Source organism: Microtus oregoni, unplaced genomic scaffold (assembly GCF_018167655.1).
Source record: "Microtus oregoni isolate MIOR12 unplaced genomic scaffold, Mior012 000073F_000, whole genome shotgun sequence".
NCBI classification, from domain to species: Eukaryota; Metazoa; Chordata; class Mammalia; order Rodentia; family Cricetidae; genus Microtus; species Microtus oregoni.
The window spans coordinates 2979538-3007145 of NW_024543980.1; the positions used below are offsets into that span (position 1 = coordinate 2979538).

Sequence of the window (27608 nt, forward strand, 5' to 3'; positions counted from 1 at the left end):
AGTGTGTTTATATTCTTAGGGCATTGGAGGCTTTCAGTAAATATTTGTTAAGTTGATTAAGCATTAATATTTAGTGTTTCTAGCTCTATTTTAGTTTAGCTATTCAGTAGTTACTTTAAGCCTTAAGGTTTAAGAAAGCTACAAATGCAGAGGCTAGCTTGATTTTGCATATATGTAACAGACATTTGTGATTGCACATAAAAAAGCTACTCTTTTCTTATCAAATGCTACTTTTCTAGATTTCTTTTCCATATAATGGTGGGTAACTGACAGCTTATTCTTACTACAGGAAGATTCAAATTCAAGTGCAGTATTTTTCCTTTCATGTTAAAATACTAAAATACCATACTTAATTTAATTATAGTATTTCTTTTGATGAAAGTTAGATCTCAGGGCTTATATCTAGAAATTGACACCTTGAATGTCAATTATTTTTAGGTGGTTCAAGTATAGGTAGAAATAAATTTATTAAAGTTGATTTCTTAGACAATTTTACATTGATTGTTTATTACTTTCAAAAGTTATGTGGGAGCCTGAACAATTAGAATATATATATATATATATATATATTTGTGCAATTTTTTTCAGAGCATTGAAGACATTTTATTATCTTGCTTATTTAACTTAAAATTTATACCAAGTATATAATGCTTGGTTACTTTTAAGAACTTGTTTGTATGTTCAATTTATTATTGCTAAACTAGGTATATCACTAAGTGTTTTTGCATTTTAAAAAATTTGCGTTAAATGCTGATGTTAACATGTATTTTTATGTGTGTTTATAGTAAATATTGCCTACGAAATTAAGCAAATTGAATATATACATTCTAAAAAGAAAATTGTATTTTAAAGATAAATGCAGGCTAACTATAAGGTACTTAAGTATAATGGCTATTGAAGAATCAGTGAAGGCAGATAGTTTTACCTTTCATAGCAGTTTTTATAATGAAATTTCTGCTTTCAAAAGTTTAAGTTTCACTTTGAGATAAAAAGTGTTTGGACACTACTATTGGACTTTGACTTACTATTCTTAAAAATGATGATACAGAGCTGGACATGGAAGTCAGTAAATTGGGTGCTTGCCTGGCACTGAGGAGACCTTAGGTTTGATCCCAGAATTTTCCCAAAAAATAAATTAATAAAAAGATTCATTATGTTTCAATTATTTTATATCACTTCTATTTACTTGAATATTTAAAATCTAAAGCTTTTTCATAAATAAAGAGATTCATAAAATAATTTGATAAGATTGATTCTTCAAATTCTCTACTCACCTGCTTTAAGACAATAACCCAACAGTAAATATATCTCAGTTTTGAGGAGTGAATATCCAAAGTAATTCTCATTTACTTGTTAGTATATTCCATTTGTGGAACATAATTGCACATTTTTATTAGATCTGACATACCTGAAAAATATTTTAAGATCCATTCATATGACTAAATTTTTTAATGCATTGACTTTCTTACTTTCCTCTTGTTTGCAGCATTTTCAGTTAGCTTTGGTTGACTGTAATCCCTGCACTTTGTCCAATGCTGAAAGTAAGTATTAAATACCTTTTGATACATATGTTCAGATTAGTTTGTTACAAATGAGGACAATACTTAAAATCATATTAACAACTTCCGTTTAGTGTATTTCTTCTAGGATTATTGAGTTTAACCATTGGTTGCTATGGCTGCTTGTACATATAGAATTGTGACATTAAATATTTTCACCAGTCTGCCTGAATAGGTAGTGAAGTGGGCTGATGAAGAAGGTTGATTTTTTTTTTTTAGTAGCTTATTATATTGTAAATGACTTAGATTGATTATAAACAGTATTTTCCATTCATGTAGTGGATATGCAAAGATTTATGTGGTATTAAAATTACTGGAAATATTTTGACTTTATTATAGTTGATATTTTCTGGTTAATTAAAGAAGAATGCTGTTGTGATGTGTGTTTTGATCCAGAGGTTTTATCTTTTGTATAGATTTCTTCCCAGGAGCTGATGGATCGATAAGTTTATCAGTGTATGTTCTAGTGTATCCATATAGCAAACTTTAACTAATAGATTATTAAAGAGTATTTTTTTAATTTGATCTAGATTTTTTAAAAAGTATTTTTGGAAAATAGAACTTTTAAAATAGAAGAGAAAATAACACTACTACATGAAAATTTCAGGTTATTCAGTGAATCCTGTTTGTCAGGAAATAACTGTTTTGCTATAAAATGTTTGGGTTCTCTTTTCCTTTATCTTGTCCCATTTCTTCTTCCTCTTTCATCTTCCTTCCTTGTTAAGGGAGAAGTGGAAAGAGAACAATTGAAAAACATTGTTCTATAAGAGAACAAACAGTTGAGCCAAGGGATACAGATCCAGCACCCAAATCCTTTGTCATTCTGTCCTCCTACTTAGACAACAGTATAGAAATATAATAGTGACAAGTAGTTTCAGTGTTTTTAAATGCCTATGAAAAAAATTTGCAGAATTTTAAATTTTAAATTATTTTTATTGAGTATACATTTTTTCACTCCCCTACCTTCCTCCCCTCTTCTCCCCTCCCTGTAATCCCCACACTCCCAGTTTACTCTGATGATCTTGTTTTTTTTCTCCTTCCTATGTAGATTCTCTCTTTTTTTTTTTTTTTTTTTGGTTTTTTGGTTTTTTCGAGTCAGGGTTTCTCTGTGGTTTTGGAGCCTGTCCTGGAACTAGCTCTTGTAGACCAGGCTGGTCTCGAACTCACAGAGATCCGCCTGCCTCTGCCTCCCAAGTGCTGGGATTAAAGGCGTGCGCCACCACCGCCCGGCTTGTAGATTCTCTCTTAGGATCCTCTTTGTTGTCTAGGTTCTCTGGGATTGTGGACTGTAGGCTGGTTTTTCTTAGCTTTATGTCTAAAAACCACTTATGAGTGAGTACATATATTTGTCATCCTGGGTCTGGGTTACCTCATCCAATACGATGTTTTCTAGACCCATCCATTTGCGCACAAATTTCAAGATGTCATTATTTTTAAGTGCTATGTAGTACTCCATTGTGTAAATGTACCACATTTTCTTTATCCATTCTTCAGTTGAGAGCTATCTAGGCTGTTTCCGGGTTCTGGCTGTGACAAACAATGCTGCTGTGAACATGTCCCAGGAGTGTTATTGCTAGATATTGAGGTAGATTGTTTTCTCATTTTTTGAGAAATCTCCATACTACTGATTTTTCCAAGCAGCTGTACAAGTTTGCACTCTCACCAGCAATGGAGGAGTGTTCTCCTTACCATCCTCTCTAGCATAATCTGTTATCAATGTTTTTGATCTCCGCCAAGGTAGAATATCAGAGTTGTTTTGATTTGCATTTCTCTGATGACTAAGGATGTTGAGCAATTCCTTAAATGCTTTTCAGCCATTTGTGATTCCTCTGTTGAGAATCCATACCCAGAATTTGTAATATAGCCTGAATTAATAGCCTGTGAAAGCTGCAGTTGTAGCAGTTGAGGATGAGCTCTGCCCATCCTCACCCCTTCCCTTCACAAAGAAGTTATAAATAAGTAAAGTGAGTTTTCAAAACCGTTTCTGTAGGAGAAATGTTTCTAGTAGTATTTAAGAAGTATAAGTTGCAGTTTATAATTTGAAAAGCAGGATCATGTGAGACTTTTCACTATAAGATTGCCTTGGGATAAAACAGTTTATTTATTAACCAATGAAAGCAACACATAAACAGAAGGACCTCCTACACCATTTCCTCTTTTCTGTTTAAACAAAAACGATGGCTCTAACATAGAAAAATTACATATAACAAAACAGTTATCAAGCAAGAATTGCGGTTACTATATATATATATATATATACTTTATCTTTTATCATAACTAAGGAAGACTATAATAATAACAACTATCTATTCTTCAACTCCATCAAAGACTCCAGAAGGATATAATATTACTTAAGTAAACAGGAAGTGTATTGTAAGCAACTTCCAAAAGTTTAGAATTGACAGAGACATCTCGCTCCCTGGACAGTCATCCAAAGTTCTTCTGTAACATTGGGGCATCCATCTTCAGCCTACAGATCCATAGTATCCAGCAGCGTTTTCCATGAAGCAGAAAGTTTCAAAGACAGTTCAGTTATTTTCTTCTGTATCCTGCAGAATTTCTCACAGACAGAATTTCTCACAGACTCATTCATGAAGTGGGGATCCTGAAGGATAATCTCACCTTTAGACAAGTTCAGCAGTCCTCTCTCTGCAGATTCTTCATGTCCAGTTTATGCAACAGTCCAGGCAAGAGCAGTTTCTTGCCCAAATGGCTAAGAAGCCTCTTCTATGCCCATCTTCCTCTCGAAGTAGCTTGGTGCTGCCAGGAGTAGACGTGTCTCACTGTCGTGAAAAGTCCTAAGTTATTAAAACATTTTAAATGCCATATTCTGATGGTCTCTGAAAGATTTGAAGAATACCTGTTTAGTAAAATATATCTCTACATATATAAAATCTAACTGACTACAAGCTTCACTATTAAAGGTGACTCTATTAACCTATATTTAATTATACATTACATTTTTAAATGAGCTACATAATCACAATACCTTAATCAAGAGCATAAATAGGTATATAACAAAATTGACCTTAAATTAGTATCAATAAACCAAGATTCATACTAATGCAAATTATTCATATCTATATCCTATTCCCCTTTAAATGTAAGCAAACATCTATAGACAATATTTGGGAATATGGGCGTAGATTTGTCCATACTGCTTCCTGTTGTATGGTGGTGCTGTTAATCAGGTCTTTCATGGTGTATCCTGTGTGCTAGGTTCATCTCAATCACCAGTTGGGTGAAATAGTTTTTCAAGGATTTTTACGGCAACGTTTCAAGAGGCCGTGGTCCATGAAGCCATATTGGTGTAGAAACAATCCACAAGTTCTCATCTTCTCTAGAAACAAAAGAAAAACCTCTTTTCCAAAGCACCATATCCTTAGACCCAAATTCTGAAGTCAAGATACCTTTATAGTATACATGCTGGTTTAGCTTAGCAGCCCATACAATGAAATATCTCTCTGTACTTAGCTCCTTCGTAGTCAAAAAATTCAAAGAAGACACAATAATATACAGAATCCAGAATATCTTTGAATTTTCCATTTTTATGTGTCTTATTTTTCTTTACTTCTTTTAATCTATGACTATCTCTTTAAAGATTTTATACTTTTTCTTCTCTTTATCAAGCCTGCTTACATATATCCAACATTGTAACCCTTTTAGAGGTCTTTTATGTCTGAATCTGTCCTATTGCGAATCTGTAATTATTTGCTGTTCAGGAGTGCTTTTTAAAATGCTAAGCACTTCTTAAAAACTTAAGCTGCGCCATTGCTCGGGTAACAGTCAGTGCCTGCTTGCCCCGCCTAGTCCAGCGTGGCAGAGCCGCTCCTGCCTCTGAGCCTCGCACAGTGCCCCACTTCCAGGCACACAGAGAGTCAACATTACTATCAAGCAAGCCGTAGCACTTTACTCACAAACCGCATCCCTCTCTGTCTCCCACAAGAGACAGAGGTTGCACTAGCAGCATAGCCCAGACAGCCGGCATTTTAAAACCGCCACTTTTTTCCTTCTGTGACTGCCGAGTCAGGAAAATCTCTCTGAGGCATGCTGCCAGCAAAGAGCAAAAAGCTCTCTATTTTTTTTCCTAGAATTCCTTTTTTCAAGCCCTCTCAGGTTTTATATGGATTTAGTTGACCACCTTGGAGCCCCAGTTGTTGGAGGGAGAGGCTGCCTGCTCATCCCGGCCTCCCGGTTAGCTTACACCCGAAATAACCACACAGAAACTGTATTAATTAAAACACTGCCTGGTCCATTAGCTCTAGCTTCTTATTGGCTAACTCTTACATCTCAGTTTAACCCATCTCTACTAATCTGTGTATTGCCTCGTGTCAGTGACTTACCGGGTAAAATTCCTATCGACTGTCTCCAGCAGAGGATCCATGGTTTCTCTCTGACTCTGCTTTCTTTCTCCCAGCATTCAGTTCTGTTTTCCCTGCCTACCTTTAAGTTCTGCGCTATCAAAAGGCCAAGGTAGTTTCTTTATTCATTAACCAATGAAAACAACACATAAACAGAGGGACCTCTTACGCCATATCTTTCTAGTATTAATTTTGTTAATTCTCAAAATCTAAGTTTCTGAATAAACTTAGTTTCCTGACCTTTTATGGCAATATTAGTTTAAAAAAAAAACACCTGTTGCTATTTGTTGAAGCCTTTTCTTGGTTTTGAAGTCATGCTGTTTGAAAGAGGACTTTAAAGAATTTAAATGTATATTGTTTTAGTGTTTTTCATACTCTAAAGGACACTTAATTCAAGGGCTAATGAGATCCTTTTTCATAAAGCTAGGACAACTTAGAGGAAGTTTAGAGTGGTAGTAGTTCACCAACTAGTTGTTGATGTTTTGTTTCCAATTTCTAATACCACCTTTTATTAGACAACACTAAAAAAATGGTAGTGGCCAGAAGTTTCAGTATTTTAGAACACTAGTGTAAAAGTGCATAGATTTTTTTTCCCATCTCTTCTTCGTATAATAGTCTTCCTCTCACGTAATGAAATATATGAGTGGAATTCACTATAAGATCTATAATATAGTAGGTAGTGATTAATAGACAAAAGCCCTTGAATACCTTCTGTTTAACATTAAAGAACTTAAATTTATTACTTTGGATTTTCATTTTCTAAAGATATTTTCCTTTGCACTTACCTGATATTTATCTTATTACTTATCTGATGTTTATAATAGTACTTTTTATCCACAGTGTTATTTTAAAATTCATTATATGGGGTTTTTTTTGTTTGTTTCTTTACCTTGCTTTTGTGACATTGTTCACCTGGTCAGAGCTAGAAAGCACAAGCATCAAGAATCACCCACAGAAATGAATCAAAAGGCAGCCTTTCAGACCTTGTTTATAGTGTCAGGGTCATACTTTCAGAAATCTGGATTAATAAGAAGCTTCCCAGAAACACTTGATAATAGCTTTGAACCTTGTTTTTACAAATTTATATAAACTATGTACATGTAATTTTGAGATGGTATCTGAGTACTTGAAATCTAGGTACACACACAGAGATAAAAAAGTACCCGTTTTTTCATTTTTGGTTTTGTTTTTGTACACAGGTGATATAATATCAGGAAGAGGGGAAAATAGAAGCCAAAATATTCTTTTATTTTCAGTGTTTGTTAATTCCAAGACTGTTTACTAGTTGCCCTCCAAGTGGTTTGACTTCTTTGTTTCTTTGTTAATGATGAAATCTATATCATTTGCTAAGCTGTTAACACTAATAACTAACAAATTTCATTTTATAATGACCAATAAGGGCTACATATAGTTTATTTTGTTTTTTTCTGCAGTGTAATTGTATAGTTTTTATTAAGAGCCGGTAAAAATATGTTCCTATTACTTAAATTTATGTACTTGTGCTACCAGCCATGCGTATTTTCTGTTTTGTTATTCTTGAATGATTTGCCCCCAAACTTTGCTGTATTGTTACTGTTTTTTGTTTTCTATCATTTCCAGTTCAGTTTCACATTGCCCACTTATATGAAACTCAGGTAAGTGCTTTAATTTACCCAAGTTCAAAAAGAAATATACAGTATCACTTACATCATGCATTAGTGAAATTAAGTTCAGATAATTTAATGAAATTCTGAGCATTATATTGTGGTTTTATATTCAAGTTTACTTATAGTTTTGCTTATAGTTTTGCTTTATCAGTTGCTATACAAGAAATCTTGGAGAAGATTTTACTTATGACTTGCCTATAAACTTGATTTGGTAGTTCAAATGGCTATATTTAATATTTCTTTCTTGCTGAAGAATGCTTCATTCTGTAATAGATGCTTATTATATGTTTTTAAATGATTTTATCAGTCATTGTGTGCATGTGTGTGTGTGTGTGTGTGTGTGTGTGTGTATAATCAGTTCTCTCTTTCCCCTTACTTGGATTGTGTGGATGAAATTCATTTCACCAGGTTTGTGAAGTGCTTTTACCTACACTGAGCCATATCACCATTTTTTAGTTGTTAATTCTGGTTTATAAAGTTTCTCAAATTATTGTGCTATGTAGCTGAGTTTGGAAACCACAGACAAATGATTTAAGACTATCTGATTACATCCCACAGAAATATAAATATGAGGATGTAGCAGGAACCATGTATCTTCTGGGGACATGCTTTATTGTATACTTGAGTTACTATGTGAAATTAAGAAATTCTGTGGCTCAAACAGTATTTTGTTTCATCTCCACCTGTTAAAAGATTTATGTTTAAGGCCAGGCAGTTGGTGGCTCATGTCTTTAATCCCAGCATTCAAGAGACAGAACAGGCGGATCTCAGTGAGTTTGAGGCCAGTCTAGTCTACAGAATGAGTTTCAGGACAGCCATAGCTTCACAGGGAAACCTTTTCTCAAAAAAACCACCCCCCCCCATGTGCTTTTTCTTTTTTTAAATTGTGATTACCTAGTTTTTATTTCGTTGTTTTCTTTAATCTTTTATATGTTGGGTTTTTTTTTCTTTGCCGTGTGTGTGTGTGTGTGTGTGTGTGTGTGTGTGTGTGTGTGTGTGTGTGTGTGTGTGTGTTTGTCTACCTGCCTGAGGGTCTACATGGTTTGTGTACACATGTGTGCCCTTGGATTTACAGGTAATTGTGATCCACCTAATGTGGATGCTGTGAAAGGATCCCCAGACCTCTTCAAAAGCAATAAACACTCAACCATCTCTCCAACTTTTTTTAATTTTAATTTTTATTGTTTTGAGAAATTATATCCCTCTGGCTGGGATTTAAGTTGTTTTGTTTTGTGAAGTCTTTATTCTTACTTGTGGTTTGTGGTCTTTTGCCCATGTTCAGTGAATTCACTTTAATGCAGTTATTGTTTTGTATGTGATATGAGGCAGAAGCCAACTTTGTGTTTTTTTTGTTAGGATGAACATATATCTTCAAGTGTGTCATTGTTTTGTATTTCTAGTTTTTGCATGTGTAGTAACATTGAGATAGTTCACAATGTATTTTTTTAAGGTATAAATCTGTTTATATTAGTTGAAATAGTTCATTGTGTCTGATCTTAGCTTTAAACAGTCAATTGACTTAGCAAGGTCGTTGTGAGCAGTCTTCTAGTATTCTAACCATCTGCTCATTCTTCTCCAAAATGTACTGTCACTACACAGCATGATTGATGTATTTTGTTTTTCTGTCTTTATTCTTTAAGCTACATTGTGGCCCAACCATTTCCATTATGATGTGTTAGATGTTCAATAAATACTTTTTGGCTGAAGGAATTAGATTGAGTAGGCTGGCCCTTATTCTTCAGTAATTGCCTACTTAACTTTTATAGACTAGACAGGATTAATGTCTTAGAAATTAGTTGAGTTGATAAATAGAAGTTCAGTTACTAAATGCTGATAGCTGGGCGGTGGTGGCTCACACCTTTAATCCCAGCACTCAGGAGATTGAGGCCAGCCTGGTCTACAGAGCTAGTTCCAGGACAGGCTCCAAAGCTACAGAGAAACCCTGTCTCGAAAAAAAAAAAAAATTGCTGATCTCAGTGTGCAGTTGTCTAAAATGCTCCCTCATTGTTGAAATAATATATTTACATAATATAGTTCCTTAGTTATTTCCAGTGCTGTTTGATAATTAGAATGATTCTGTAGATAGAAAGATTACACATTACCTTTTATATTAATTTGTAGATGTCAGATCATAGGGTAAGTGATTTGCTTGAGGTTCACATAACCAGTTTTGTATTTTTCCCTATACCTGTTGTTCTACCAAGTATAATTTAAAGGCAGTGCTTGTAAGCTTTTCATTTTTCAGCCTTTTCCTTTTGCTTTGAAGGAGTAGCTTTAAACTTTGACTGTTGTGATAGTAGCTTTTTTTTTTTTTTTTTTTTTTTTTTGGTTTTTCGAGACAGGGTTTCTCTGTGGCTTTGGAGCCTGTCCTGGAACTAGCTCTGTAGACCAGGCTGGTCTCGAACTCACAGAGATCCGCCTACCTCTGCCTCCCGAGTGCTGGGATTAAAGGCGTGCGCCACCATCGCCCGGCCATGATAGTAGCTTTTGATCATGGTGAAACTTTGAGGAGAGTACTGTGAGTAAATAGTTGCATTTACAGATTTGCCTATGGAACTTGAAAATACTGTAAGCATTGTTATACTGTAATTATGGGACTTGTGATATATTTCAAATTATAGATGTTATAAATATTTGTAAGATTTCATATTCTGGAAAGTATACGTTTATAACTGAGATTTTAATTACATTTGTACCTGTGATTTCATTATATCATTTTTTTGAGTATGTTCTTTATTATTGTGTTGCTTAGAAACTTGTTCCTAAGCAGACAGATTTTACACTTGGAGAGTACTCTGGCTTCGTGAATGTTATTAAGTAAAATTGAGATGATTTTCATTATTAAATAAGTTGAAGTGATTTTGACTATTGGGAGTTGGCAAATATTTAAGAGGTCATACTTTAATGATTTTTTCTATAGTGGATGTTTATTATTAGCATTGGATACAATTTGAACTTGTCTAGTGTTAAAAACAAACATTTAGTAATAGAATCAGCCATTTTCACTTCCAGCTAGTTTTTTAAAATGTGCCAACACATAATAAATATTATATAATTCTTAATATATGCCATAGTTCTTTAAAGGTTATATTGGTTTCATTTTTCTCTATATTTCTTTTTCTGCTTTTTAGAGAAAGTATCATTCTGCAAAAGAAGCTTATGAGCAACTTTTGCAAACAGACAACCTTTCAGCACAAGTAAAAGCAACTGTCTTACAACAATTAGGTATGTAATTTATGTCTTATGTTTTTTTCTGTTTTCAGGGTTGATAAAAATCTGAACCTTCTGCCAAGCATTTCCCATCTTACAGTCTAGCTGTGTAGTATAATTCTTGGATATAGATTGTTCTTTTGTGGTAGGGGGGAGGGTTGGGTTTTGTTTTTCAAGACAGAGTTTCTCTGTGTAGCCCTGGCCGTTCTTGTAGACCAGGCTGGCCTGGAACTCACAGATCGTCGCCACCACCACAACCTAGCTAAATGGTCCTCTTAAATTGTGAAAATTCTCCCTATTATTTAGCTATTTATTGTGTGAAAAGGTATGAGCACTTCCTTTGTGCCACCTTATATTTATGCTTAATGCTCTGTGAAATTGAGTGATTTGCCTGTTTATTCAGTGGTTGATGAGCTTCCTTTCACAGCTTCATGAATATTAATCACTAAAATATTTTATCTAAAAAGTACACAAACTCTAGCACACTGTGGTTTTTATAAGGACATAGTCCTATTTTAATGTTAAACATGAGACTATGTAACCATTTAGATCTTTGTGTTGTCTTGAAGAAGAGAGCAAAGAAGCCGTCCAGTACTTAATTTTCTTACCTAATTATTGAGTTATTTCATTTCTGTGTTTGGTGTTGGAGTTATCCTCTCAGTTTTGTTTGGTTTAGGTTTAGGAAAATCATTTGCTTTATTTTTACTTTTTTAAATTTTTTATTTTTTTGAAACAAGGTTTCTCTGTGTATCTTTGGCTGTCATGGAATCATTTGTTAATTTTTAACTAATGTGCGTGTGTGCGTGCAAATATTTATAGTATTTTTTGTGTAATTTTGAATTTAGTTGAACAGATTTATTGTGATTGACTGACTATGTGTAATGAACACATTGCCTGCTGTATTAGTTACTTTTGTATTACTGTGATAAAACACCATGACCAAGGCAACTTGGAGAAAGAAGGGCTTATTTTGTTTGATCTTATGGCTCCAGAAGCATAAGAATCTATCATGTCATGGTAGGGAAATATGGAAGCAGGCAGGAATTTTGGCAGGGACAACTGAAAGCACACATCTCCAACCATAAACAGGAATAAGAACCAGAAGGGATTAGGGGTTGGGGGGGGGCACGAGCATGCAATTGCTCCCTCATATTAACTGATAATGATGCCAGGGAGCTTTTGGAGATTCAAAACCCACCCCAGTGACATACTTCTGTGAAACCATAGCTCCTAAATCCTACCCAACTGTCATAAACTTTGGACCAAATATTCAAATGGCCAAGACTCTAGGAATCATCTCATTCAAACCTCCACACCTTCATATAAAACCTTTGTTTTTACAGTTCAGTTTTAGCTATTAGAATTTTAATTGAATAAATTATAGTGTTTGAGTAATGTGAATTTTTATTTTTAAATTTAAACATGTAGTACAGTGAAAAAAGTTTTGAATTTTTAGGTCAGAAAAAACAAGTGTGATGACTTTAAAATTATTTACCTATCAGTTAATGTGATCTGTCTGTCTGTCTGTCTATCTATCTATCTATCTATCTATCTATCTATCTATCGCTATATATTTTTTAAACTTAAGAAATAGATTTGAATATTGTGATTTTATTGTTCTGAATCATAAATCACCTGACTTCTGACAGTGTTTTGTTAAATTTCAGAATATACAAATAAACTCATAATTTTGTGTAATTATGTCCACTTTATAGCAACTTGTTTCCTGCTTCAGGACCAACTCCTTTTCGAGGCTGTTTTTCTAGATTCTGCTTTTTAAGTGTTTTAATTTAGTATAGGGGAAGGGACTTGCACTTACAGGCACACAGGTGCCATGGTAGACATGTGGCTGTCAGAGGACACCTACACCTTTAAGGAGTCCGTTTTCTTTTTCTACCAAGGGTTGAATTTAAGTGCTCAAACTTGCTTAACAAATGCTTTTGCCTGGTGGGTGATGTCACTCCCCCATCTCCATCTTGTTTTGCTAGTAATAGAAGGAGAGAGTTGGGAAAGAGTGTTTTGTTTGTTTAACTTTGTTTAATGTGCTGTAGACTGTACCAAGCACAGAGCTAATTTTATACATTGAAGTGATTTACAATTGAAATGTGACCTACTGCCAGATTTAACCAAATTTATCTTACACATTTCAAAGATTTAAAATACAGTATTCCATGGTATATTTTTTGCTGGATTAACTACTTACCAAATTTTTTTTTGTTTTCGATTATATATATATATTATGCGTATGGTTGTTTTGCTTACATTTATGTCTGTGTAACAAGGGCATGTTTGGTGCCTTCCAAGGCCAGAAGACATCATCAGTCTGAGCTGATCATGCTGGCCTGCTATCCCAACATTTGAGAGGCAGAGGCAGACAGATCTCTGAGTTCAAGGCTGGGCTAGTCCAGGCCACCCAAGGGTCAACACTCCCCTCCAAAAAAGAAAAAGAAAAAAGAAAGAAAACAAACAAAGCAGCAATCATTAGATCCCCTGAAACTGGAGTTACAAAACCTGGGTTACCAGGTTCTCTTAAACAACCAGTGAGTTCTCCTAACTGCTGAGTCATCTCCTGTCCCTTGATCATATTCTATTGAACCCAGTTCTCTTAAACAACCAGTGAGTGCTCCTAACTGCTGAGTCATCTCCAGTCCCTTGATCAGATTCATAGAAAAGTTTGTTAGGTATTTTGTCCTACTCCTAACATTTGAATAGAGGTTTGATAGGTTTTATATAGTTCTATTTTTTAAAGTTAAGCATTTTATAATTCTTTATAGTTTTTATTTTACATGCAATGTGAATTTGTTTACCCAGGGACGTAGTATTGTGCATGTATATTAATCTGAACTGTTACAGTTTTACATGTATTCTTCGGAAGTAAATATTGGACCAAAAGATTATCTTGGAGATTCTTTATACTTAATTTTTATATAGAATAGTATGTATGATATTTCTATGTTCTTTGTATCAGTATGGAAAAATTACTAGTAGTCAATGCAGTCTTGTTATTTACAATTTTGATTGATAATGTATACCTTTACAGTGGACATGTTTAATGGTAGATTATTGAAGTTATCTTGAATTTGTAATCTACTGGTTGTTAAGTAATAATTTTTAAACTCTTTAATTTCTTTTAAAAGCTGTTTATCTCTTTGGCATTCCTTCCTATGAGAAAGAATTTCTTATTGCAAGAATTATTAGTTCTAAAATATTAGAATGTGTTTTCTGAAGTAGATCAGTAATACTTTGATGGAAAAGCTTATTTTTGCTAATTTTCTGCTTCATATTTTTAAAAACATAACTACTATATAGTATATGTTAATGTTTTAAAGGTTGGATGCATCACACTGTGGATCTCCTGGGAGATAAGGCCACCAAGGAAAGTTATGCTATTCAGTATCTCCAGAAGTCCCTGGAAGCAGATCCAAATTCTGGCCAGTCTTGGTATTTCCTTGGAAGGTGAGATTTAACCAGATAGTTATATTCTGCTGTTGATAGTTAAAGTGAAGAGATTTTAAACTTCGACATTCATTTATACCTTGAACAGTATATTTTTTCTTAATAGATTATAATAAAGGTTCCTGAAAGGTAAATGATAAAAGAAAGCTTCTAAATATATTAGTTTCATCATAACATAATCCTGTTTCCTTAAGAGGGCATTTCTTATTTTAATTTTTTTTTGTTTTTGTTTTTGTTTTTCGAGGCAGGGTTTCTCTTTGGTTTTGGAGCCTGTCCTGGAACTAGTTCTTGTAGACCAGGCTGCTCTCGAACTTACAGAGATCCACCTGCCTCTGCCTTCCAAGTGCTGGGATTAAAGGCGTGTGCCACCACCGCCCAGCTTTTATTTTAATTTTTTATTTAACCTGAATTGTTGCTAGTTTTTAAAAAAGGTCCTATCAGATACTACTTTTTTTCCGTGAACTACTTTGTACATTTCCTCATGAGTTCTAGCATTTGATTTGCAGTAGAACTCAGGTCCCACTTTCACTTGAAATCTTAACATTCTTTGAGAAAGTAAGTACATTCTTCTTAGATTTGCTGGAAAGAGACATCAACTGTCAGAAATTTGTTCAGTGCTATTTGAGATGCCCTCTTTCTATATGCATCTGATAGATCCTAATTCATTTTACCTTTCATAATATAGTGTAAAGATCACTGTACTAGGTACCAAAAGACTCAGATTTAAGCACGGGCTCAGTTAATTTTTGTAAAATTGTAGTTGGTACATATACAACCCCTTTGAGGCTTCAGTTCCTCTCCCCCTCTTCCTCTTGATTTTTACTTTGATATTTGATCATATTCATCCCTCCCCCAATTCCTCTCAGATCAGATCCTCCCCCCTTTCCCAGTCATCCACTGACTCTGGTCCTTTTATATTCTTCACAAACACTCTACCTGCAATGGTCCCTAAATCTTGGGGAGGATAAGGTGTAATATAAATGCCCCATTTAGAAGTAGGCATGTTCAGTCTCTTATTCTCTTTACTGTTACCACTTGTAGGTTTCTGTTAATCGCTATCTACTGTAAATAGAAGCTTCTCTAATAAAGGTTAAGAGATGCAGTAATCTATGGGTGTAACAATAATTCATTAAGAGTCAGTTTAATACTATGTCCATTTAGTAGGTTCTTTCCTACGACCTAGGCCTGTCTGGTCACAGGTTCTTAACCTCAATAATGGTACTGAGTATGAGTTTATGCATGTAGAGTGGGTCTTATTAAGTTTAATCAGAAAGTGTTTGGTTATTCCCAATACGTTTGTGCCATCATTGCACCTCATGGGTATGTCTGGCTATGTCAGTCATTTTTTCCAGTTTTCAGGGTTCACAGCTGGGTGAGGTTGATAATTACTTTTCTCCAGGGATAGCATGCACAGCATCTTTCCAGCTTCCGGGTCAGTGCCAGATTGGCATCTCCCATGTTTTATGATTCAAATATGTGATGTCTTTCATAAAGGGATTGCATTAAATTAGTGGTTCTCTGGGGACAAGAGAAACTGTAGCAAAGTACTTACTGGGACCCCTTGGGTGGAGATTAGGATTCTGCTAAAAAGTACAAGATACTGGACAGCCAACCCTTATAACAAATAATTACTTGGCTGCAAAATAGATGATCTCTTGCATACCTTCCTGTGTCAAAGCTTCAGTTTTGTGATTGCACTTAAATTCTAGTTTTGTAAAATTGGTTTGTAATGAACCATACCTAAAATTACTGTTTTAAAAGGCAGTAATTTTCAACTTCAGTGAACAGTAGTCCATATTTTTTTTCTTTCTTCAGTCAGCTGGTTGTATATTCTGTACCATTGAGATGTATTATTTTGCAAATGTGCAGTAAACTTTCCTGACTTCTTAAACAAGGGATAGTTATCATAGTCTAACTTGTTTTATGATTCAAGATGATCATTTCAGAGAGTAATTATTTTTCATCTGTTATAATATTCTGGGTCTACATTAAACTTTTTGATGCTTTCTTACAGTCACTACCGTCTAATGTTGTGCTTTTAATATGAGATGTTTATGAATAAATAATATTTTAAAGGTTGTCTTTCTGTCCTTGTCCCTATGCTTTTGTTCCATTTTTTACTTTATTACTGACCTCATGTCATAATTTTTTTTCCATAGAACAGTTTGTCGGTACTATGTGAAATGTGCTTCTCTGTCTAGTCAGTAATTTTTTTGATACTGTCCAGTCTGTATGATAGTAATTCTTAGGCCTGTTTTTACTAGATGTCCTCTGTTCTTACAGATTTTCTTCATATAGATAAATTTCAAAGGTAGATTTCTATAGAGCTATTTTAAATTTCAATGTTTTCACATAGGTTTTCCATCCTAATTGCCTCATCTTTTTATTCATCATATTCTCCAATCAACTTCATTTCCTTTTGTGACAAAAATCATATTCTACCCTTTCCTTCTTTCTTTTTCTTCTCTTTTGAAAGAGAGGGTTCCTGGGCCTAGGCAAGCTCTCTACTACTGCTAATGAGCTACATCTCTAGTTTCTCCCTTTCACTGTTTAATCGGATTTTGCAACTAAGTTGTGGCCGCACTTCAGTGCATATATAATAATCAATTATGAAGTCTGTTCTACTCTTTTATTTTTCCTCCCTTCTTTTGCTCTTTCTGCTTCCATTCCTTTCATCTCGCTTTGACATGTTCCAAACCAGTGAATGTAATTATCCTCTTGCCTTTACATAATTTTCCTTTCAGTCTGTACTATACTTGCTGGCAGAGTAATATTCTTGTAAAGTGTTTTATCACAGCCACTCCCATTGTTAGGAAAATAGATTTTGGGGTTTTTGGGGGGTTGTCTGAAAGAGAGAGAGAGAGAGAGAGAGAGAGAGAGAGAGAATGTGTGTGTGTGTATGTGTGTGCGCGCGCTTAATTTTAGACAAATACGTCAGGATTTGTCCATGTAGTTCAAATCTATTTGAAATATCTCCTTTCATCCCTTTGTATCTGATTCAGTGGTTCATACACTTTTCAAGGAGTAATTAGGAGGATAGAAATAGTCTTTAAACAAGTAAAGATTTTCAGATTTACTTTTTCTTTTGATTACTCTTAACTAGTGTTCTCCCAACATAAGCAAATAATAAGACAAATACTAGTTTACTGGAAAGCTATCTTTTTCTCTGATTTACTTGCTGGCAGTTAGGAATTTCTGCTCTAAATAATATTTATCTATAAATATTCACATTCTTTACTCTCACTTGATCACTCTTTTTAACTTTCCAAATTTTGAATAAATTGTAGTCTCTTCTTAAAATGTCTGTGTTAGCCATCATAATGTGTGGCATTATGATATTTATAGTGCCTTCAATCCTCATTTAAATTGCAAACTTGTTAGGGGTAGTGAAGCAGAACTTTAATTCCAACATTCAGAAGGCAGAGGCAGGTGAACCTCTTTGAGTTCTAGTCTAGCCAGGGTTACAAACCAAGACCCAGGGTGGGGACAGAATAGAAGGAAAGAACAGATGAAAAGTAATTAAATTGTATGTTCCTTGAATGCAAGATCTAGGGTTTTTGTTTATTTTTTCTTACAGCACCAAACATAATTTCTATTTTTATAGTTTCAGTAATGCTTTGCATCCTTTAGGTACATCCTCAGTAAGAAATTGACAAAGATTGAAACCTCAATCTTATATTGCTGTCTTTGCTAGTCATGAAATACTATATACTATATTTATACTGTTTATGATACTTAGAGATTAACCATTACATTTGCATTTTTATAAATTAAAGAACATTTGCCTTTTGTTATTTAAAAAATTCATTAGCTCTTACTAAAAACATGTGGTTTTGGTTTTTAGAACTCTGTATTCTGGCTGAAAAACTAGAGTTCAAGATAAAAAAGCAGAGTGTGGAGGGACTGTGCTTAACCTTCAGTTTTATAATACTGAAGTGATAAGGCCTACTCATTTTAATAGATTGTATCAATGCAGTATACTTTAGCATGCTTAAGGAAACTATAATACAGTTTTGAATTTCTAGTTATTATTGTATATTGCAATATCCTTGTACATATATACCCATGTACCTAGATATATTAGCATAATACATTTAAAAAATTGTTGCTTTGGTATATGACCCTTTTTAAACAAATGTAATTTGTTTTGGTATTGATGGAATTTTCTTACATTTCACCCTTCCCTCTTCTTCTCAGGTGCTATTCAAGTATTGGGAAAGTTCAGGATGCCTTTATATCTTACAGGCAGTCTATTGATAAATCAGAAGCAAGTGCAGATACATGGTGTTCAATAGGGTAAGACTGCATCACATAATGCACTTTGTAATAAAAATCAGGCTATGAAACCAGTTATTCTTAATTGACTTATTTTTTCTTAATTTCTCTTTTTAGTGTGCTCTATCAACAACAAAATCAGCCTATGGATGCTTTACAGGCCTATATTTGTGCTGTACAGTTGGACCATGGCCATGCTGCAGCCTGGATGGATCTAGGCACTCTCTATGAATCCTGTAACCAGCCTCAGGATGCTATTAAATGCTATTTAAATGCAACTAGAAGCAAAAATTGTAGTAATACCTCTGCACTTGCAGCACGGATTAAATATTTACAGGTAAAATTTTAAATATCAATTTTTTAAAGCCACATATTTCCCCAGAACACTCAGGCAGGAATAGGGTGGCTGGAAATTTTGTCTAGTTGTCTTCGGATGTCTAAAATCTGTTTCCATATTTTGTAAACATACCATAGCTTTGCAATACTGTTTTACTTTCCATTTTAAGTGAGATAAGCAATATTTTTTTAAAAATGCTCTTTTGCACTTTGATGCATATTAATTTACATAAGTTTTTTTTTCAGTGTACTGTCTACATTTTTAAGTTGCCATAGCATTTTAAAGAAAAGAACACAAACACTGTCTTTCACTCTTGCTTCAAATTTCATGAGAAGACAGCTAATGAGAACCCTGGAAACAGCATAGCTATATTTTGTCTTTCACAAAGGTTTATATTCTGGTAACCCTCTTTATACTTAGTATCTTTCTAAAGCCCCAAGTTTAGAATCTATTTTCTTTTAAAAACAATTAGCACTTAGGAAGATTTAGTGGACTTACTCTTACTCAAGTAGGCTTGTGTTAAATTTGCTTTTTACATAATTTTTCCTAGGCTCAGTTGTGTAACCTTCCACAAGGTAGTCTACAGAATAAAACTAAATTACTTCCTAGTATTGAGGAGGCATGGAGCCTACCAATCCCCGCAGAGCTTACCTCCAGGCAGGGTGCCATGAACACAGCACAGCAGGTGAGAAGTTGGGTTATGTTCTGCAGGTGCCCAGCTTTAAGGGTTCTTTTCAATCTGTAGTAGTCATGCTTATTTTAAGTAAGCATAGAAGGCTTTTATTAATGAATAATAGCCTTTTCATTTAAGTGCTAAGGGAATCTAAATCAAAATAAAATTCCCTCTGGTATGGGACAAAATTTGGGGGTACCAACTTAGAACCTTTGTGCATTTTCATGATTTTGCAAGATTTCTCAAAATAATGCTGCAGCAGTTCATTTAATTTTTAAAAGATTTTCAAAGGAAGGTACACATTCCTCCATTGATGATGATTCATTGATTTTTTGACCTTAAGTAATTGCAATCAGAGATGTCCACATAACTTTGAAAAGTATGCAGCTTGTGAGTTTCATAATTTGAAGGAATGAAGTAAGAATATATAGCACCCATTTTTGTCTTCCTTCTGTGATTCTTAGGCATGTAAACCTCATCATCCAAATACTGAACCTGTATTAGGCCTCAGTCAAACACCAATTTCACAGCAGTCTTTGCCACTACACATGATTCCTCCTAGCCAAGTAGATGACCTGTCCAGTCCTGCCAAGAGGAAAAGAACATCTAGTCCAACAAAGGTATATGTCCTAGAGAAATAAAAAATCCCAGTCAAAAAAAGGAGCTCCAACTGCCCTCTAATTGCGCAGTTTGAACATTTTCTGTCCTTTACTTTAAATCTGTGGACATCAGAATAGTAAAAGGTTTGAGTTTCCCCATCCCAAAGTCTTAGAATCATATTAAATCAAGTAGGGATAAATTTGCATTCATCAAATCATTTTATCCATTTCCCTGCCGTTAAGGTATCAGCACACTTTTCATCATCACTTTTGCCAACATTGAACTATGTTTAATAATGAACCTAGTGGATAGTGTGGTATATAGGCTAGTCATTTGGGCCATAGTTTAGGGGTGGGCTTTTTGGGGGGTGGTTTATTACAGAATCAGCATTTTAAAAAATGTTATGACTATCAAGTTTAATGTGCATGTAAGTTATTTTTAATGAATGTAATGATTTTCTTATATGTAAATATTCTAATTTGTAATCTTTTGGCCTTCATTAATTAATGTTAACCTATTGTCTTAACTAAATAGTCTTTAATGTTTCTTTTTATCAATTTTCCTCAGAATTCTTCTGATAATTGGAGTGGTGGCCATGCTGCGCCCCATCCTCCTGTACAGCAACAAGCTCATTCATGGTGTTTGACACCACAGAAATTACAGGTGTGTAAAACATGTTTTTAAGAAAAGTTATGTGGCAGAAATAGTGAACTTTTAGAAATTCTTAAAGTTGAATGAAGTGATTACACGTTTACCAGAATAATGAAGATAATTCAATCTTGTTTCCCATTTGTTTCTAGTTTGCTTCTCTTTTGGGAACAGGCAATGCATTCATATACATAAAGCATGGATATAGATTATGTAGGATAAAGTCTTCTTTTATCTTCTACTCTAACCCACTGACAACTTCTTTACCTCAGTCCCCCCCCCCCCGCCCCCCAAGTTTTCTGGCATTACTTGTTTCTTAGCCTGTTTTTGCAGAGGTGTGTTGTATATTTATTGACAAGTTATTTAACTTAAACCTCTGGTCCAAAAATACTAAGTGAAAATTTTCAGGAATAAACCCATGTTAACTTTTAAATTATAGCATTCTAGTAGCACAATGAAATCTCTGTGTGAGCAGTAAGAGAAAAATATCCAAAATAATCCTAAGCTTAGGTAGCTAAGTTTGGTGGTAAATATTGCATTCTTACCTGAAGTTGTGAATGAAGAAACATTTATACTAGTTGTATTGTCACACCTAATACTGCACAAGCTATCCCCACAGTGTGCAGTGGTGTTGTGACTGAAAAAGCATTAAACTGTAAGTTTAGCTTTTCTATGATATTTTTTTTTAGGAATTCACTAGGGGTCTTAAAAATGAACAGCTCCTATTTCTTTATCTAGATACGACACTATTGCTTAGTTGATCACTAGTTTTAGACATTCAGAATGTCTTCAAACTTTTCCTGTTCTATTCAATGTTTTTTGGAGCATTTTATCTTATAAACTTGAGGTGTTTTCTTCATGAACACTGAAAATTACTGTGTTAGTAAAATTTCATGTCCATCTCTTACAAAGATCACATTATAATAAACCATATTCAGATGAATGCTCAGTTTTTACTTTGGTTTCTTGAACTTTTTAAAAAAAAAACTTTTAAGATTAGAATTAGATTATTGTTGATCAGAAATCAGTGTCCAACCTGATAGTGGTTCTGAGTTTTTCTAATTAGTTCAGATAAAGGTTTCACAGATTTGTTAGCTTGTTTATTAGATATGTCTTTAATTATATTCTCCCTTTTTTTCCCCTAGCACTTGGAACAGCTCCGTGCAAATAGAAATAATTTAAACCCAGCACAGAAACTAATGCTGGAACAGCTGGAAAGTCAGTTTGTCTTAATGCAGCAACACCAAGTGTGTATAGCATTTTCCCTCTAAAATTTGATAGAATTTTATGTACTTTTACTATAGCATCATTTCAGAACTCACCCATACTCATGTCTACTTATATTTGGTAGAATTTTGTGGTCTATGCTTCTTAAAATTCTAGGTAATGGAGTTTTTAAGAAAAGAACATCTACTGATTTAATTTTAAGCTTTTTTTATTATTTAATTCCATGGTATTTTATTTATGTTCTTAGTACTTAGTAAAATATATTAAACCTAGTTTAGGTTTTATATGTCTTCCTTTGTTTTTCTATTAATTTTTTAAAATTTATTTTATAATTTGTGTTCTTTAAAGAATCTGTCATACTATAGATTCTCTGTCTTTATTATTATTGTTGTTGTTGTTTACTCAGGGTTGAACCAAAGGCCTTGTACATGTTAAAGGAGCTACCACTACTGCTAAGCTACAATACCCTCCTGTGTCCTGCGCCCCCTTCCCCCAACACATATAAGGTCTGAGTTGCTAAGTTGACCTTGAAGTTTAGATCCATTTGCCTCGACCTTCTAAATAGTTGGGGTTTTAGGCCTGCTCCACTAGACCCACCTTAGAATAAAAATCTGATGTTCCTTGGAAGAAGTATGAATTTCAGAGTTTGCCATAGATTTCAGCTGCCCTTTTTTTTTTGTCATAACTAACAAGATGTTTCCTTAACATGAAACATTTCTGCTTTTCCTAGGAAGCTTACATATAGTTTTTTGTTTTTGAAGTCTATGGTTTTTAACCTAGAGAAATGAAGTGTTGAGATCAGATCAGAGCCTATGATTATTCATCTTTACATTCTGAGTCTCTCCCCTCTGGACTATACACACTGTATTTTTTTGCTTTTCATTTGTTCCCTGCAGATGAGACAAACAGGAGTTGCACAGGTACGGCCTACTGGAATTCCTAATGGGCCAACAGTTGATTCATCACTGCCTACAAACTCAGTCTCTGGCCAACCGTCACAGCTTGCTCTGACCAGAATGCCTAGTGTCTCTCAGTCTGTAGTCCGTCCTACCTGTCCTGGGCAGTCTTTGGCCAATGGACCCTTTTCTGCAGGCCATGTTCCCTGTAGCACACCAAGAACGCTGGGAAGTACAGACACTATTTTGATAGGCAATAATCACATAACAGGAAGTGGAAGTAATGGAAACGTGCCTTACTTGCAGCGAAACGCACCCACTCTACCTCATAACCGCACAAAACTGACCGGCAGCACAGAGGAGCCGTGGAAAAACCAACTATCTAACTCCACTCAGGTAATAGAAAGACTAATTGCTTTCATTGACTTCTCATATAATAATTTGTCTTTATTTGGTTTGTGCATGTTAAGTGTTTGAGGAACTATTTTTATATGAATTATTTAGTTATACACTGTTGTTGCTGTGTTTCAATTCAGTTTATATGTATATATTTTCTTTCCTTGATAACATTTCCAAAGATGGAAATAATTGGAAAATTTATTAGTGAAGAAAATAAATTGTATAACCGCCCATACCACTTCTAATTTATAGTGGCCTCGTTAAAAAAAATGCCTATTTTTGTAGTAGTAGATAGTGATCAACATCTGTGTATAGAAATAGAGTATGAGAAAGAAAAGTCTAATTTTAAGCTATCTTGATAAGCAAGAATAATTGAGACTGGGTAAGATTACAGACGGTGGGAACTGATTGGGAAAAGAATTCAAGATTGAACCATAAGGTCCTTTTGTAATTTGCTAGACAGGAAATTAAAGAACTGTTAAGACTAGAATAAAGGATTGAGCTGTGAGGTATTGGGCATTGAGGAGAATATGAGCCATATCTTATATTTCAAGAAGGTATTGATCAAAGTATATATCATAAAGGACGTTAGATTTGTGTCTTTGTCAGTGAAGATGCATTGCGACCATGGCAATTTTTATAAAAGAAACCATTTAATTGGGACTTGCTTACAATTTCAGAGTCCATTGTCCTCATGGTAGGGAGCATGGCAGCACACAGATAGACATGGTAGCTGAGAAGAGTTCTACATCTAGATCTGAAGGCAGCAAGAAGAGAGAGAGCTGCTGAGCCTGGCTTCTGTTCTTGAAACCTCAGAGCTCACCCTCAGTGGCACACTTTCTCCAACAAGGCCACACCTACCCAAACAAGGCCTCACCTCCTAATCCTTTTAATCTTAAATTTTGTCATACCTTGGTGACTAATTTTGAATTTATGAGCCTATGGAGGCCATATTTATTCAAACCACCACAATCCAGTAAGTTAATGTCATTTGAGGTGACATTCCTGGAGTTGGGAAATTAATAAATGCAACCGAAATCCATACCATAACCTGTGTTGCACATTTCCTTCTTCTTTCTAATAGCCTGATGCTAAGGGTAATGTTTGTTGCAGTTTTAAAGAGTAGAATAAAAATAAGCGAATACTGTGTTATACCAGATGAGTTACAAGGTCTGTTTGACTCTATACAGAGATGATTTGGGAACTTTTGAATAGGAGCAATTTCAGTGGATTGTTGCAGATGAAACCTAATTGTGTGAAAAGGTTAAAGGAGGTGGCAGATATGGATAGTTCCCACAGGACATTTACAACCATGTTGGTTATGCACATGAGGGAGGGGGTAGCTAAAGGAGAAATAGAATTCAGATTTTGGTTTTGTTCATATTTTAAATTAAAATGCAAAATAGCAGTGAAAGCTAATGGGAAACATTCAGTAGAGAGATTGACAAAATAGAGGAAAGAATTGTTAGATGAGAGGGTATGTTTTGGGAATTTGGTATCTTTAAACATTAAAAGATTGTTAAGGACAACGTGAAACTTCTGTAAAAATGCCTAAAGTGTAATTGGCAGTTACGTAAATTGGAGCCTTTGTTATGCTTATGAAGTATAGTTCTCTTATTTTTCTTCCCCTCTACATCTCAGGCTTGCTCAATTGCTGAAATTTTCAAAACTACTCAATCTTATTTTAGAAATCTGGTAAACATTAAAATAAAACAAGAAATTCTAACTGATTGTGGTGACTCATGCCTCTCTAATCCTAACCTGAAATCCAGGAAGCTGATGTAGGAGGAACTCAAGTTCAGGATATCCTTGCCTATGACATAGCCATCTCTGTCCCGGGAAACAAATACTTGACCTGATCCCAATGATTTTGCAGGCCAAAAGACTTCTTCTGTATGTCACTGAATGGCAGGGTGTCCCAGTCCCTCATGCTCAGTGCCTGCAGGAGCCTTATAGTATAGTTGTAATGAAGTAAGAAAACTGTCTAAAAATGTTGAACTAATTCCAGGTAAAAAGTTTCCCTCCTGGAGTTGCTTATAATACTGCACGCAGCTGGAGAGCTTGAGCCTCTGATGTTAGTATGATAGATTAGGCAGGCTTTAAAAAATTCATTATATAAACATTTTCTGAATTTGTAATTTAAAATGCCTTGATGTACAGAGAGATGATTAAATATTTTTGTCACGTTTGCACTTTATAATAGTGTATTTGTTGAGAAGCCTCTGACAAATACTAAATAGAAATTTGGTTCACCTAAAACTTTCTTGGGTAGTTTAGTTATTGAAATATTTGTAACTTCTTTTTAATGAGAATTTTCCGATATAACTTAAAGGTTTTAACCTTTTTGTTTTGTTTTGCTTTTTTGTTAGACAAGATGTCATATACTCCAGCTTAGGCTGGCCTCCAGCTATCTGGGGATGACTGAACACTTGATCATCCTGTGTCTCCCTCCTGTGTACTGGGACTAAAAATGTTGGCTTCCACACTCAGCTCTATGATTCATCTTTTAACTGATATTATTACTGAACTTGTAGTTGCTTACTTGATAATCTAATTATACTCTTCAATATACTAAACTATATTCAACTTGTAATGTTACTGGGTTTTGTTTTGTGTTTTGGTAAAGTTCTTTAATACAAACATTACATTTTCATTTTTTAAGCTGATTTCAGGGTTATGGTTGCTTATTTTTACTAGGGATTAAATTTACTGTTTAATGTATCAATAGCTAATTTTTATTTCCTGATGGTTTATTATTGCCAGGTTAAATGTTACCTGTCAAAAAAGCTCTCAACTCTGCTATTAAAGTCATTCTCAAGTCACAATATAGTCCTAATTTCTTTGTTCATTTTAAAAAAAAATACACAAATTTGCTTTCTATAGAATTAATCTCTTAATAGATCACAGACCCATTAGTTGGTTTGTCATATTTCTTGTTTAATTATTAATGATATTGTATGTCTGTCCATGTTTGATCTTAGGAATGAAAGTACATGTTTTAAAACTTAAGTTAGCATTCCTAGTGCTTTCTGTAAATTAATGTATGCCATACTAATTAGGGAAATTCTTTTCGCTAACTGTAAGTACTTTTTTGATAACTTTAGGAACTATGTCAAATTATACAGATAATTTTCCTTAGTGACTTTTACCTATAATACTTAGAATTCTGTGTATGCTCTGAGTTTAACATAAGATTTAAACTGTCTATTTTTCTTTTTAGGGGCTTCACAAAGGTCAGAGTTCACATTTGGCAGGTCCTAATGATGAACGACCTCTCTCTTCCACTGGGCCTTCCCAGCATCTCCAGGCAGCTGGCTCTGGTATTCAAAATCAGAATGGACATCCCACCCTGCCTAGCAATTCAGTAACACAGGGGGCTGCTCTCAATCACCTCTCCTCTCATACTGCTACCTCAGGTGGACAACAAGGCATTACCTTAACCAAAGAGAGCAAGCCTTCAGGAAACACATTGACCATGCCTGAAGCAAGCAGGCATACTGGAGAGACACCTAACAGCACTGCCAGTGTTGAGGGACTTCCTAATCATGTCCATCAGGTGATGGCAGATGCTGTTTGCAGTCCTAGCCATGGAGATTCTAAGTCACCAGGTTTACTAAGTTCAGACAATCCTCAGCTCTCTGCCTTGTTGATGGGAAAAGCTAATAACAATGTGGGTCCTGGAACCTGTGACAAAGTCAATAACATCCACCCTACTGTCCATACAAAGACTGATAATTCTGTTGCCTCTTCACCATCTTCAGCCATTTCCACAGCAACACCTTCTCCTAAATCCACCGAGCAGACAACCACAAACAGTGTTACCAGCCTTAACAGCCCTCACAGTGGGCTGCACACAATTAATGGAGAAGGAATGGAAGAATCTCAGAGCCCCATTAAAACAGATCTGCTTCTAGTTAGCCACAAACCTAGTCCTCAGATCATACCATCAATGTCTGTGTCCATATATCCCAGCTCAGCAGAAGTTCTGAAAGCTTGCAGGTTAGTGTGGGAAAGTTAATCACAGAGTGAAAATGTTTGACAATTTATCTGATCAAGATCTGGGAAATAAAAGATAGTGTAATCAGTCATCTAAAGTAAAAACTTGGAAGGTTTGTTATGTTTGAATGAAACTTCCGTAACTTAATCTGAGAGGGTGTTTCTGAACATGCTATTACTGCCCTCTACTGGTTACTACAGTTGCTGGTTTCAGTGTTATTGTCTGCTCTGGGGATGGAATCACATTTGACTAAAAAACAAGGCCTTGAAGAGCCTATTGTTTATTTTCGTTTTGGACTCACTAAATGTTAGACTAGAGGTAGAC

The 27608-nt window shown here is 34.7% G+C and overlaps 1 protein-coding gene across 14 annotated transcripts in view; it reads left to right on the forward strand.

Moving 5' to 3' along the window:
* The window catches only part of LOC121441027 (lysine-specific demethylase 6A), a 134881-nt gene that overhangs the window by 75524 nt on the left and 31749 nt on the right, over positions 1–27608 (forward strand). For 3 of the 14 annotated variants that reach the window (XM_041642158.1, XM_041642169.1, XM_041642160.1), the window contains exons 7-17: positions 1487–1541; positions 7520–7554; positions 10698–10791; positions 14106–14232; positions 18430–18528; positions 18625–18844; positions 19395–19529; positions 20685–20780; positions 21911–22012; positions 22889–23284; positions 26508–27286. In XM_041642158.1, the coding sequence (XP_041498092.1) occupies positions 1487–1541; positions 7520–7554; positions 10698–10791; positions 14106–14232; positions 18430–18528; positions 18625–18844; positions 19395–19529; positions 20685–20780; positions 21911–22012; positions 22889–23284; positions 26508–27286 (2138 nt within the window). Of the gene's footprint in view, positions 1–1486; positions 1542–7519; positions 7555–10697; positions 10792–14105; positions 14233–18429; positions 18529–18624; positions 18845–19394; positions 19530–19981; positions 20138–20684; positions 20781–21910; positions 22013–22888; positions 23285–26507; positions 27287–27608 lie in introns of all 14 variants that reach the window. The other 11 variants (XM_041642168.1, XM_041642162.1, XM_041642164.1 and 8 more) reach the window with 6 other exon arrangements.